At 57.2% G+C, this 11,913-nt stretch overlaps 1 protein-coding gene across 1 annotated transcript; it reads right to left on the bottom strand.

Moving 5' to 3' along the window:
• Window positions 1-4,431, bottom strand: LOC119111091 (zinc finger protein 672). The gene is made up of 8 exons (XM_037234915.1): window positions 4,248-4,431; window positions 3,260-3,462; window positions 3,020-3,115; window positions 2,593-2,765; window positions 1,751-1,903; window positions 1,099-1,247; window positions 476-603; window positions 1-5 (listed from the first exon to the last, which is right to left on the bottom strand). Exons 1-8 carry the CDS (start codon window positions 4,307-4,309, stop codon window positions 1-3), a joined length of 969 nt encoding a protein of 322 aa, XP_037090810.1. The 5' UTR covers window positions 4,310-4,431.
• Window positions 4,432-11,913: the final 7,482 nt, after the last annotated feature.

Genomic DNA, 11,913 nt, shown 5'->3' with positions numbered 1-11,913 from the left:
TCACGCTGCAGACGGCCGCGCCCGCTGTCCATCACACGCGCCTGTGCCGCTCACACAGCGGCCGGCTGCGCCCGCTGTCCATCACACGCACCCGTGCCGCTCACGCCGCGGACGGCCGCGCCCGCTGCCCATCATACACGCCTGTGCCGTTCACGCCGCAGACGGCCGCGCCCACTACCCATCACACGCGCCTGTGCCGTTCACGCCGCAGACGGCCGCGCCCGCTGCCCATCACACGCGCCCGTGCCTCTCACACAGCGGCCGGCTGCGCCGGCTGCCCATCACACGCGCCTGCGCCGCTCACGCCGCGGACGGCCGCGCCCGCTGTTCATCACACGCGCCCGTGCCGCTCACACCGCGGCCGGTGGCTCGGGGTGTTTGCTGGCGATGTGCGAGAGCATGTTGTCGCGGCGTGCGAAGGCGGCGCCGCAGCGGTGGCAGACGAACGGACGCCGCTCGGCGCCGGCCGGGTCGTGCCGACGCCGGCAGTGCTCCAGCAGCCGGCGCCGGTCGGCGTACGACTGACCGCAAGCGGCGCACACGTGCGGCCGCTCCTTGGTGTGCGAGCGCCGGTGGCGCGAGATCCGCGACAGCGTCGACGTCCTGCGGGGCGGGCAGCGGCGGCGTCAGACGGGACACGGGCAGCAGCAGCGTCAGGTGAGGCACGGGCAGAAGCGGCGTCAGGCGGGGCACGGGGAGCAGCGGCGTCAGACGGGACACGGGGAGCAGCGACGTCAAGTGAGGCACGGGAGCAGCGGCGTCAGGTGGGGCACGGGGAGCAACGACCGCCACAAAAAAAACGGTTTGCTCAAAGACGCCCAAAGACGCTGGATCGTGAATACCGACATGACCGCTGGGGCTCAGTTCCCTTTACGAATGGGTCGAGATGCGGTAGCGAACGGGAAGATCAAAAAGCCTCAGGGCGGAGAGATCCAAGACAACGTCACAACGTTGGCGTAAGTAGGGATGTGACGGGCACTTCAGGTATCCGGTAGCATGGTGCATATCTGCCGCCTCGGGGTTGCATTACGGTGATATTACTGCGGGGTACATCACTTCCGTCACATTGTAGATCCGAACATTATCCTGCGCACTGACCTGAAGTCACATATCTCGCAGCGAAAAGGCCTGAAGTCCGTGTGCTTAATACGGACATGCTTGACTAGGGCATGCTTATCTATCGTGCTGTAAGGACACTCGGAGCACTTGAACTGCTTGTCCTCCGTGTGCCGACGGCGCACGTGTATCTGTGGAGGCGCACGATGCTCTCAGAAAACCACTAGTCACACCGCAGCAGGATCACGGTGACCTGACACACTCTTCAGGCGCGGGCCAAGCGGATCAGCCAAGCGGAACGATCCACCGTTAGCACCTTGTCGATTTCATAGCACGCGCGATGTGATAATAGAAGTGGGCAGCCATCGCGTGTAATGTTAAAAAGACGATTCCACCCATATCAGGCCCACATCAATAAAAAGGACACTGGCTAGCTGCCGACCCACCAAGCCTGAAGCCACGTAACTGCGAATATCCCACTTCATCGTGGTTCGTCACAGAATGCTAGACAACCTTATGCTGAGACAACACTAGTGTATGTAAACAGCGTATACCACGTGAGCTGTCTTTAAAAATGTCTGCACCCGTGATTTCGAGCTCAGACAGCACACATGGCACGAGTTCGAGTGTGCTGCAGGGAGCACTGCCCCGCCACCCTGCCCTGGCCTTCGCGGAACAGCGCGCGCGCAGTTACCCTGAGCTTGAGCGCGCTGCAGGTGGTGAACTCGCAGTGCGGGCAGCGGCGGTCGAGCGGCAGCGGCTGGCCCTGGTCGTCCTGGCCGTGCACGTCCCGGAGGTGGCGACGCACCTGGCTCGGACGGCCGCTGCTGTATTTGCACAGGTGACACTGACGGACACGGGACGCAGCGTCAGTGGCTCGGCGTCCGGCGGCGCGGCCGGAGCCCACGCCGTGGGGCAGAGAACGCGCCCGAACCGGGGCAGGCTGACAAGGACTTTCCAGCAGCATTGCAGCAGCACCAACATATACCGTGTTCCAGCCTGACTGACATAGAAAGCGGAACATAAACAAGCGGCGACAGGCCGCCACCACACGGAACAAACCCGGGCCCGGCATTTATCGGCCCAGGGCCGCGGCAACCTGGGATAATACAAACACAGTACAGGACGTCTCATGGATAGCCCGCGCATTCTCCTTACTTAACAATACTTCAGAAAATCTTGCAAAAATATTCCTGCGACAAACTGTACACGATGTCCGTTACTACACTTGAAAAGCAAGGTTTCTGCTGAGTTAATGCATTATTATCACACATGGCACAGGTAACGTCTGCGCATGCCTCACTTTACGGCAGTGTGGCCAAAGAAATCAATGTCGCGTTGGTCACTCGGCCTCCCCAATCCCCCACCAAAAAAACTAACTTGTCTTGGGCCCGCCCGAATCTCGGCATGACCTTCTGCCTTGAACTCCAATATCCCGCACGCGTCCCGCCTAACATACACAGGATCTCCAGGACACACCGATCGGTGGGAGACGGCACAGGCCGTTGGACGGGCCCGTGAGGCGCAGGCGCTGACCTGGGACGGCTTGTCGGGCAGCCCGGGGTGAGCGGTGCGCACGTGTCGGTACAGGGCGGCCGCCTGTCCGAACTTGAGGTCGCAGTACGGACAGGCCACGTGCGGCAGATGCGGTCGCAGCTGGTGGTCCCGCAGCAGCTCGTCGGACGCCGCCACGAAGCTGCACTCTGAGCCTGCAGCCGCACAGCCACCGCAGACGTCAGACGACAGCCCCGCGTGGTCGGCCGCCCACCAGCGGCCGCGGTGAATGACATGGGTAGGGAGAGCCCAATACCATGCGGACATCGGGCAGAGACGAAAACACTGGCAAGGCAAAGAAATCTGCATCACCGCCTTCACAACACCCATCGCCGAAAGCGGCATGAGCGGAGACGTTGGCCGTGGCCGCACCCCTGTCCTGGCCGGAGCAAGACGAATCGTCACTCACACTTCAGATCCCCGCACTGCGACGTCTCTACCAACGCCGGCGCCGGCGCCGGCGCTGGCACCTCCACACCCGTCTCTGGAACCCCAACCGCGGCCTCTACCAGCGGCAGCGACGGTGGCGGCGGGGGCGGCGGGGGCGGCGGCGGCAGCGGGGGCGGCATCGGCGACGTCGGCGGCTCCTCGTTGGCGCTGCTCTGGCCGGGCCCGGCTGCGCTCAGCCGAGGCCGGAACTGCAGCAAACTGGCGCACGTGTCGCGTGGGTCCGAGATGGCGCTGGCGTCGACCGTCGACGGCGGCGGCCGCTCGTCGGCCTCCTCGCCGGCGGCGGTACGATCCGGGTGAGCCGACGCCAGGTGGCGCTGCAGGGCGCTCATGCGCGCCAGGTCCCGGTGGCACACCTGACACACGGTGGACTGGTCCAGCGAGATCAGCTCTGGCAGCTTGCTGCGGCAGCGAAGACAGTGCCCGTCAACAGGGCGAACGTCGATGGCCATGGCCGGTGGCGGCGCGCGGCACACGGCGCACGGCACACGGCACACAGCACACAACACAAGACACACGACACACGGCACACGACTCACGGCACACGACTCACGGCACACGGCACACGACTCACGGCACACGGCACACGCCTCACGGCACAAGGCACACAACACAAGACACACGACACACGGCACACGGCACACAACACACAGCACACAACACAAGACACACGACACACGGCACACGACTCACGGCACACGGCACACGACTCACGGCACACAACACACAACACAAGACACACGACACACGGCACACGGCACACGGCACACAACACACAGCACACAACACAAGACACACGACACACGGCACACGACTCACGGCACACAACACACAGCACACAACACAAGACACACGACACACGGCACACGACTCACGGCACACGGCACACGACTCACGACACACGACACACGGCACGCGGCACACGACTCACGGCACACGGCACACAACACAAGACACACGACACACGGCACGCGACTCACGGCACACGACTCACGGCACACGACTCACGGCACACGGCACGCGACACACGGCACGCGGCACACGACACATGCGACGGCTCGGCACCTATCTCCGCATGATCGCATTAAAGCATTCTGTTGTGCACAAGAGCTTGTTTTATCCTCATTCATTTCGCTAAGAACGATACATCAGTCATAACCCGGCACACCGGCGTCGCGCCATCTCACCGCTGTCGGACGCGCGTCACGCGACGGCGAAGACGACGCACGCGCGGCGGCTTGGCCGCCATCGGCGACTTTTCTTCCTCGGTCAGACCGCTGAAGTCGTTCTCGTTGAAGTGCGCCAGCGTCTCAGGCGTGGTGGGTGGCAGACCGTAGCTCTCGATCAGCGCCTGCTCGTCGTCGAGGCCGAACCCGGCGCCCGCCGGCGGCGTGGGCGGCGGGGGCGACAGCGCGAGCGGCGCCGGAGGCGGTGACGCCGACCGCGGCGGCCGCGCCGGCAGCGGCGCCGCTGCCGGCGGCTCCGGCATCAGCATCGTGGGCCACCCGCCCGACGCTGCCGCCGCAATTGTAGAGGGTCAGAAACGACAGCGCGCGGTCGTCAGCGTTCCACGTAACACACCGTAAACATTCGGTTCGACCGAGTGACATGTCATTGCTGTGCAAGACGTTCAGACCGGGCTGACAAAGCCTGTCGTCCAGTCAGTGAAGCAAAACGGACCCGTGGGGTAAGAAGAATACTTGTGAACAAAGAGTATACATGGGGTTGTCAACAAGCTTCTCACTGCCATGCCGATGTTATTGAAAAACTCCCCAAACTAATCCTTGATTTTTGGGTTTCATGTCGCATGCCTGTCTTCAAAAGCCTGATATACTTTATGTAAAACGTCCAACTAAACGCACAGTACGGCACCCTGGGACTGGCACATCATTGGAAAGTCTGAAAAGGGTGGGGAAGTTAAATAGGAGCCCTCGGCTATTGGCCAATCGGCAGCGACGAAGCAAATGAATGGATTCCATGGCAAGTCAATGAAAGATAACTCGCTGTTCATGAAATTGCGGAGCGTCTCACCGCACACGCACGCGCGCACGTACGCACATACGCACGCGCGCGGCTAGAGAGCGCGCAACATTCATCATTGGCGCCCCGTTCCCGGTGCTCTCACCTGGTTCGGGCTCGTGTCGGCCACGTCCAGCCATTTCCATGCCCACGCCCCAGGGACAGTGCAACTCAAACTGCGTGCGCACGCGCAGCAGCGGCGCGCCATCGTGGCCGGCAGCCGGCGCCCCTCCCTCCTGCGGCAGCGGCCCCGCCTGCTCGGGCGGCGGCAGTGGCAGCGGCGGCGGCGGTGGCAGCGGGCCCGGCTGACCCGCTGGCTCTGAGCGCGGATCGGGCGCCGGGTCCAGCGCCGGACCGGACGCCGGGTCCAGCGCCGGATCGGACGCCGGGTCGGGCGCGGGCGGCGGGACGGGCGGCGGAACGGGCGGAGACGAAACGGCCAGCTGCCGACACAGCTCTGGCGCCGTCAGCAGGGCGGCGTCCTGGTGGCAGAGGCCCGACTCGACATCTTGGTGGGCGAGGCCCGACTCGACGTCCTGGTGTGCGAGGCCCGGCTCGGCGTCCTGGTGGGCGAGGCCCGGCTCAGCGTCCTGGTGAGCGATGCCCGGCTCGACGGCCGGGCGGCGGCCGGCCGGCGCCGCCAGCTGCACCAGCTCGTGCACGCCCAGCTCTGCCACGGCGTGGCATGGCTCCCCGGGACACAGGGCCGCCTGTAGCGCGCTGAAAGACACCTCGCCGCCGGCCAGCTGGTCGAGGCCCGGCTCAGCGGCGACGTACGCGGCGGGCGTGGCGACCAGCGGCGGCGCCGGCGCACCCCGCACCTGCACCGTGCGCTGCAGCAGCTCACAGACGTCGTCGAACTGCAGGCAGCGTGCTGTCTCCAGCAGGGAGCCTATGCTCCGCTCACGCAGCTGAGCCCAGCCGCGGTAAATGATATGCAGGATAAGCTCCAGCTCCGCAAACACGGTGCCATGGCCCTTAGACTGAAGCAGGCCATGACACTGCAGACTGCTCAGTTCAAGAGCCAGAGGCACTGCCGAGACGGCCCACAGCCGCTGCCGGAAGAGTGTGCTGCTGGCGGCCAGCACCACCCTGTGTGCTGAGATGGATCTGTTCATGTGGCAGACATGTACATCAGCAAACTCTTCGTAGTTGAGAATCTTTTGGAAGTTGGCCACCATGGTTCTGGAGTGGTCTGTCCACATCACCTTGATCAGTGGGCTGCTCTCAAGCATCTTGACACTAGAGCAAATCACTTCTCAAAATGTCTTGGAAAGTATTATCACATCCCACCAGCATTTACAGCTTAAATGCACCTCTCCCAATTCTTTGCATATTACTTCCAACACCACACGAAAAACGTCCCTGGAAAACATGTGCATATTATTAACTGATGTTCCAAGGAATAAATGGCCAAGAAACAAGGCATCACATTCCAGGCATATACCAAACTGCTCTGAAACAACCCTTGCTTCTCATTGGTGCTCATTATGAGTTACAAGATGCACACATCAAAGATACTTAATCAACCGCACCATCTCCTTGAATGGAAATTACAAAGGCATGTATATTTTCAAAACATTTGTTAAAAAAAATATAATGGTAGGGAAATCAGTTGCAGGAGTATTTTCATGATAAAATGCATCCATTGTCACCCCTTCCTACCCCCCCCCTATAATCTAGGCTTCCAGTCAATGTCACTGTTCCCTGGCAGATGTAAGCAGTGAATCCTTTTCAACAGGATAGTCTGATATAAATTGAATGAACTCCAACAGCATTGTTTGCCAAACTCAGTATTTAACTGCTAAAACAAGTTGGAGGACCATGGGTCCTTGCGCCCACTCACCGGTTTCTACATACTCATCCTTCATCAGCTCATACCCTACCACCCCGTTAGATAGCCTTGCACTACCCCCGACACTGCCACCCAGCACGCCAGTGGCAGGTAAGTCCAATGAAGAATGGGGATTTCATTGTAATATATTTACCCCGCTGCATACTCCCTAGAAAGTCTGTACCATGGATGGTGAAAATGCAGCAGGATTCACCGTCGCCAACTTCCATAGCGTGCATGACACATCAGGGCAGGAGGGTTGGTGCTGACTAGTTATCAAGGGACAACAGTTACACAGCATAGGTTAGTCACGGCACCTCCTTCGCGCTAGGCGCCCACCAGGTGGCGGGCTACGGCCAGCTGCCAGCGCGGCCGGCGATCAGCGGCAATGTGCACCCGAGCAGGCGCGGAAGCGGTTGGTAGCTGGATGTTCGATGCTTGCCTCATGTCCAAAAACGGACCTCCCGGCACATTAGGTGCGTGGTCCAGTCATTGACCTTCGTGCAACCAAGATGCCGGACCGGCCAGGCTGGTACAAACGTAGCACGTGTACACGTATATCCAAATGCTAAATTTGTCGACCGTCATCTCGCTTACGAGTCGCAGCTCGCGCATTAGAAGGCGCAACTTCGGCTAGATTGCCCCAAGTCCAGTAAGAATCGATGCTAAAAGCGAAACGGCCAAAACGGCACAACCATGTGCATGTGACATATGGAGGTCATTGTCGGCCATTTTATCGCTTTCTGGACTAGAATTGTTAAGTTTCTATTCTAAAAGTGCTCTGAGTGACAGGCAGCCGCCAGGCCGCGGATCGTCACATATGCAGTGACGCATCTCCCTGCGGACTAGATGCGAGACTCCCAAAAACTCATATGAGGATATTTGTCCTCCACATCACAAGCAATAAGAAAGAAAACGCGAAATCCGTAGTAAAACACAATGGTACTTTTGAGGGGGCGAAAACTTTCAGTTTTTTGCGATTTAACCTTGCAAAATCGCGCCCCTGCCGGCAGATACAGAAAGCTGTCTGCCTGTTACCACATGCTGAAATTTCATCACCGCGTCTGGCTTTAGTCGAGTTGGCTGGAAGCCGTCCCCTTCTCGCCACGCCCGGTATTCTCACAAGTGCGTGGGGGAGGCCCTTCCGGTCCCCTACGCGCCGCCGCCGGCGCACCGCGCACCCGGACGGCACGTTCGGCCAAGGTCACCGCCACCTGGCACCCGGGCTCGGTGGCTAGCCGCAGGGGTGGCACCTTTTAAAATCAGGTTGGCGGAGGGCTCAGCCTTTAATGTTGGTCTGAATTGCCCCAACACCTGCTTTATCCACGCATTTCAGCCATTTAAATAGGCTTTCCTGACGTCAAGGATCAATGTTTTCATCTTCCGATATCACCATTGGGGAAAAATGACTTCCATATCAAGTTAATGTGGTAACGCAGGTTCGCAACCAATTTAGAATTGAGTGCAGTTTACACAAATCATCTTAGTGGGGATGTTCGATATGATCGCCGGAAAAGGTTTCCTTTACTATTCATGGACCGAGGGCAAACAGACCGTTTTATGCTGAATGTTTTTCGTAATGGCATGTTCCATCACCAAAGCGATAGAATGGCCAACACAGTCTACACATGTCATGCGTACGTTTGTACCGTTCTGGCCGGTCTTGCACCTAGCCTGCGCAGAGGTCCGTTTCTGAACGGGGGTTGACCCCCGGCCGCGTGTCAGTATGTCGCTCAAACCCGCTTTGGCAACGAAAACTTTACACTTTCGGTCCCGAAATCCAAAGAACAATGAGCACATGCCTATCATTTTCACACACATGCACAAATGCTTACGTTTGTAACAGTTTGGGCGATCTTGCACCCAATTTGCTAGGAGGTTCGTTGAAGAACTAGGATCTCTGCAATTTAAACATACCTGTTTTCGACCGACCGGCCGGCCACCAGCCACCGAGACTGCTTGTACACTGGCATGCTCACTCACCAAGGAGATAGAGTGGCGGATACATGTCTCCATGTGTCACATGCGTGCACACGTGCTACGTCTGTGTTAGTTTTGCCGGTCTGGCATCTCGTCTGCAGGGAGGCTCCTTACTGGACTAGGAGTAATCCGGCCGAAGTGGCGCCCCCCAGTGCGTGAAAATGGGCCTGGAAGCAATGAGACAGTCGGAACAGCTGTGCTTCTTGAGCATACATGGATGCGCACTACGTTTGTAACAGCTTGGGTGGTCTTCCAGCTAATTGTCCGGGAGGTCCGTTCCTAGATTTCGGCGACTTTAGACCGGACGGTCGCCAGTCACCGAGGCCGCTTGTACAATGACATATTCAATCATTAAGGCGATAAAATGTTCGACATATGCCTCTAAGTATCAAATGCGTGCAAATGTGCCATATTTATGCCGTTTTGGCTTTCGTGACGTTTGGCATCTCGCCTGCAGGGAGATAACTGGACTTGTAGCAATCCAGCCGAATTGTGCCTCCTAATAAGTGAGTATGAACCCAAAAAACAATTACATGTTCCTCACATCTTGGCCATTTTCATGCACATGCACACGTGCTACGTTGGTAACAGTTGAGGTGGTCTTGCACCAAATTTTCCGGGAGGTCCGTTGTTGGCCATGTGGCAATTATCGACCGGCCGGCCGCCAGCCACTTCCGCGCCTGCTCGGGTGCACCTTACCGCCGCATCGCCGGCCGGCGGTCGCTCGTGACCTGATGGTCACCGGGCGCTAAACGGTTCCTTCAGAAGACCTCCGGCATGCCGTTTTCGGGTTTCGGTTCAAGAATTATGACCCCATGATGGTTTCTGTAACCTTTCGAATGTTTTAACTAGTATACCACACAAGCTGGGCATTACTACGCAGCGTATGCCGAACAATCCACCCACATTTTGCCCACGTTTTGTACCAGCCACCGAGACACTCAAATACGCAGGCAAATCCTGTCGATGCATGGCTCGAGTGTGCTATCTAGCATGTTCAGGATTGCTGACCTAGCGAAATGAATCCTACGAAGGCTGTGCTTGTTCGAGAAACCAGGAAACACGATGCAAAATGCGCCGTATGCGGATCGCACACCAGCTCCTCTTTTAGCATAGGCACTGTGGAAATGAACGAGATTGCTTTGAAGTTGCCCGATGCGGCTAGATCTAGCAACCAGTCCCATAAGTGATAGGTTCATTTTCCAGGACTTTATCTCGGGGAAAAAACTGCTGTTGATAACATGAAATGCTGCTGGTGACATTGGCGATATGAAGCATCGTGCGGGAAGCGCCGCTGGTGTGCATCGATACCATTGTGCTTTTTTACCAGCGCATTTTGGCTCATGCTTGGTAACACATCAAACGTAAAGGATCTGGTTCCCATTCGTGTAACACGGAAGTTTCGTGCAGACTGGAGCCACTGTCAGTAACTTGTCGAGGTTTGTGATGGCTCACAGGGATTCCAGCCCGCCTACGACTGATGCATGCGGCTTGCCCCGGATAAACGCAGCGCTGTGGGATTTCAAAATAAAGTAATGAATGAAGACAGAGAGGGGCGAGCGATAAGAAGCTGCATCCCTATCGTGTCATTTTTGCCTGCGATACATTGACACGCTCAGCAAAAACTGTCCTGATCATGCACGTCATCGGGTGAGGTCCTCACGTACCGCGTGCGCTGCGACCCGTCCGATCCATTCCCCCACATCTCAGCTTGTGAGCTCACTCGGCGAGACACATCCGGCTTACACACGAACCACACCTAAGCACCGACCAGACCATGATCCACCCCACTGCCTGCTCCCGGGATACGGCTTCAGATGGCAGTGGTGAACGGGTAGACACGCGGCTTCGGCCTCGCCAGCGCGTTCTGCTATAGGTGGCGCACCTAACGCCAATATAGGTAACGCTGCTTGCGGCTCCCGCGCGCTTGTGTCCTCTTGGCCACGGTGGACATGAGGCCTTGGTGCCCTCGAGCTGCGCGGGACACCGGTGCACTGACCGTTGGTGCCAACAGCGGCCATCTCGGTGCTGGTGCAGCAACGATTGACTCATCAGTAAAATCCCGCCGGCATTCAGCAGCGTCGAAATGAGATGGAGTTTTGTGCTATTGTGCGTGGGACGTGCATAGATTGGTCGCCTCAGATCGGCACAGTTCACGGGATCGACACACAGTATGGTACCTTGTCATGCTTTCCCCATGGTGCGATCACCCCAAAAAGGAGTACGTGTGTCGTATCTTTTCTGAACTGATTTAGTTTATTGATCGAGCCAAAGTGATGCACTTTTATGATAGACAAGAATGCTATATTAGTTTTTTTTTGGCTGAAACGCTTGGACGCTTTGTAGGAATGCCGTGTGATCCGTCATTGGTAAGCGTAGCGAAGACCTTGGCCACACGAGCCCAGAAGAACAGACCCAATCTAGCGGAAAATTGTGAGCTAAAAGCGCATTTAACGATGCTTTAATTTTTCAAGTAAAGTTTGTCATAGTTCTGGCCGCAGTGTCTGACATCTAGTAATCGGTCTTACAAGAGCATGAACGAAATAAATCTTCGGCATTCAGAACAGCAGCATAGCCGGTTAGATCAAATGTCGACATCATGAGATCTTACGCCGAAAATAGCAGAACTTTAATATAGCAGAATGAACTGGTTGGACGACACCATATAGTCAAATTTCTTCTCACCTCACGGAGAGTGGTTCCATGCTAGATGTGTATTGAAATTCCGTGAATTCGTACGCGATTCTTACGAAATCACTCAATATCTAGTGTATACGTATTAGTTCAGAGGGTAGGGTGGCATGACACCCGTGGCCCATCCTGCTTGGCGAGGTCCCGATTGTACGTCCCGATAAATGATTATTTGGCGGTAGGAAGCATTTTGAACTATGCTCATCCTCAAGAGTGTTTTTTTAATTCTCGTTTCTGAGATGTGATTATACTCAAGAGTGGGCATCTTTGCGAATGAGCGCAGCTCGAAATGTTGAGTGCCGATATAAGTCATCATTTAGCACTACAAC

Source organism: Pollicipes pollicipes, unplaced genomic scaffold (assembly GCF_011947565.3).
Source record: "Pollicipes pollicipes isolate AB1234 unplaced genomic scaffold, Ppol_2.1 Scaffold_7261;HRSCAF=8764_pilon_pilon_pilon, whole genome shotgun sequence".
NCBI classification, from domain to species: domain Eukaryota; kingdom Metazoa; phylum Arthropoda; class Thecostraca; order Pollicipedomorpha; family Pollicipedidae; genus Pollicipes; species Pollicipes pollicipes.
Note: the sequence above shows the minus strand (reverse complement) of the source record. Positions and strands in the feature narration are given on the sequence as shown.

Coding starts and splice junctions, on each gene's coding strand:
- LOC119111091 (XM_037234915.1), bottom strand. CDS start 4,309: ATGGCGGCCAAGCCGCCGCGCGTGCGTCGTCTTCGCCGTCGCGTGACG. Junction 3,463..4,247: donor GTGACGCGCGTCCGACAGCG/GTGAGATGGCGC, acceptor TCGCTGCCGCAG/CAAGCTGCCAGAGCTGATCT. Junction 1,248..1,750: donor GCAGCGCGCTCAAGCTCAGG/GTAACTGCGCGC, acceptor GCGCCTCCACAG/ATACACGTGCGCCGTCGGCA.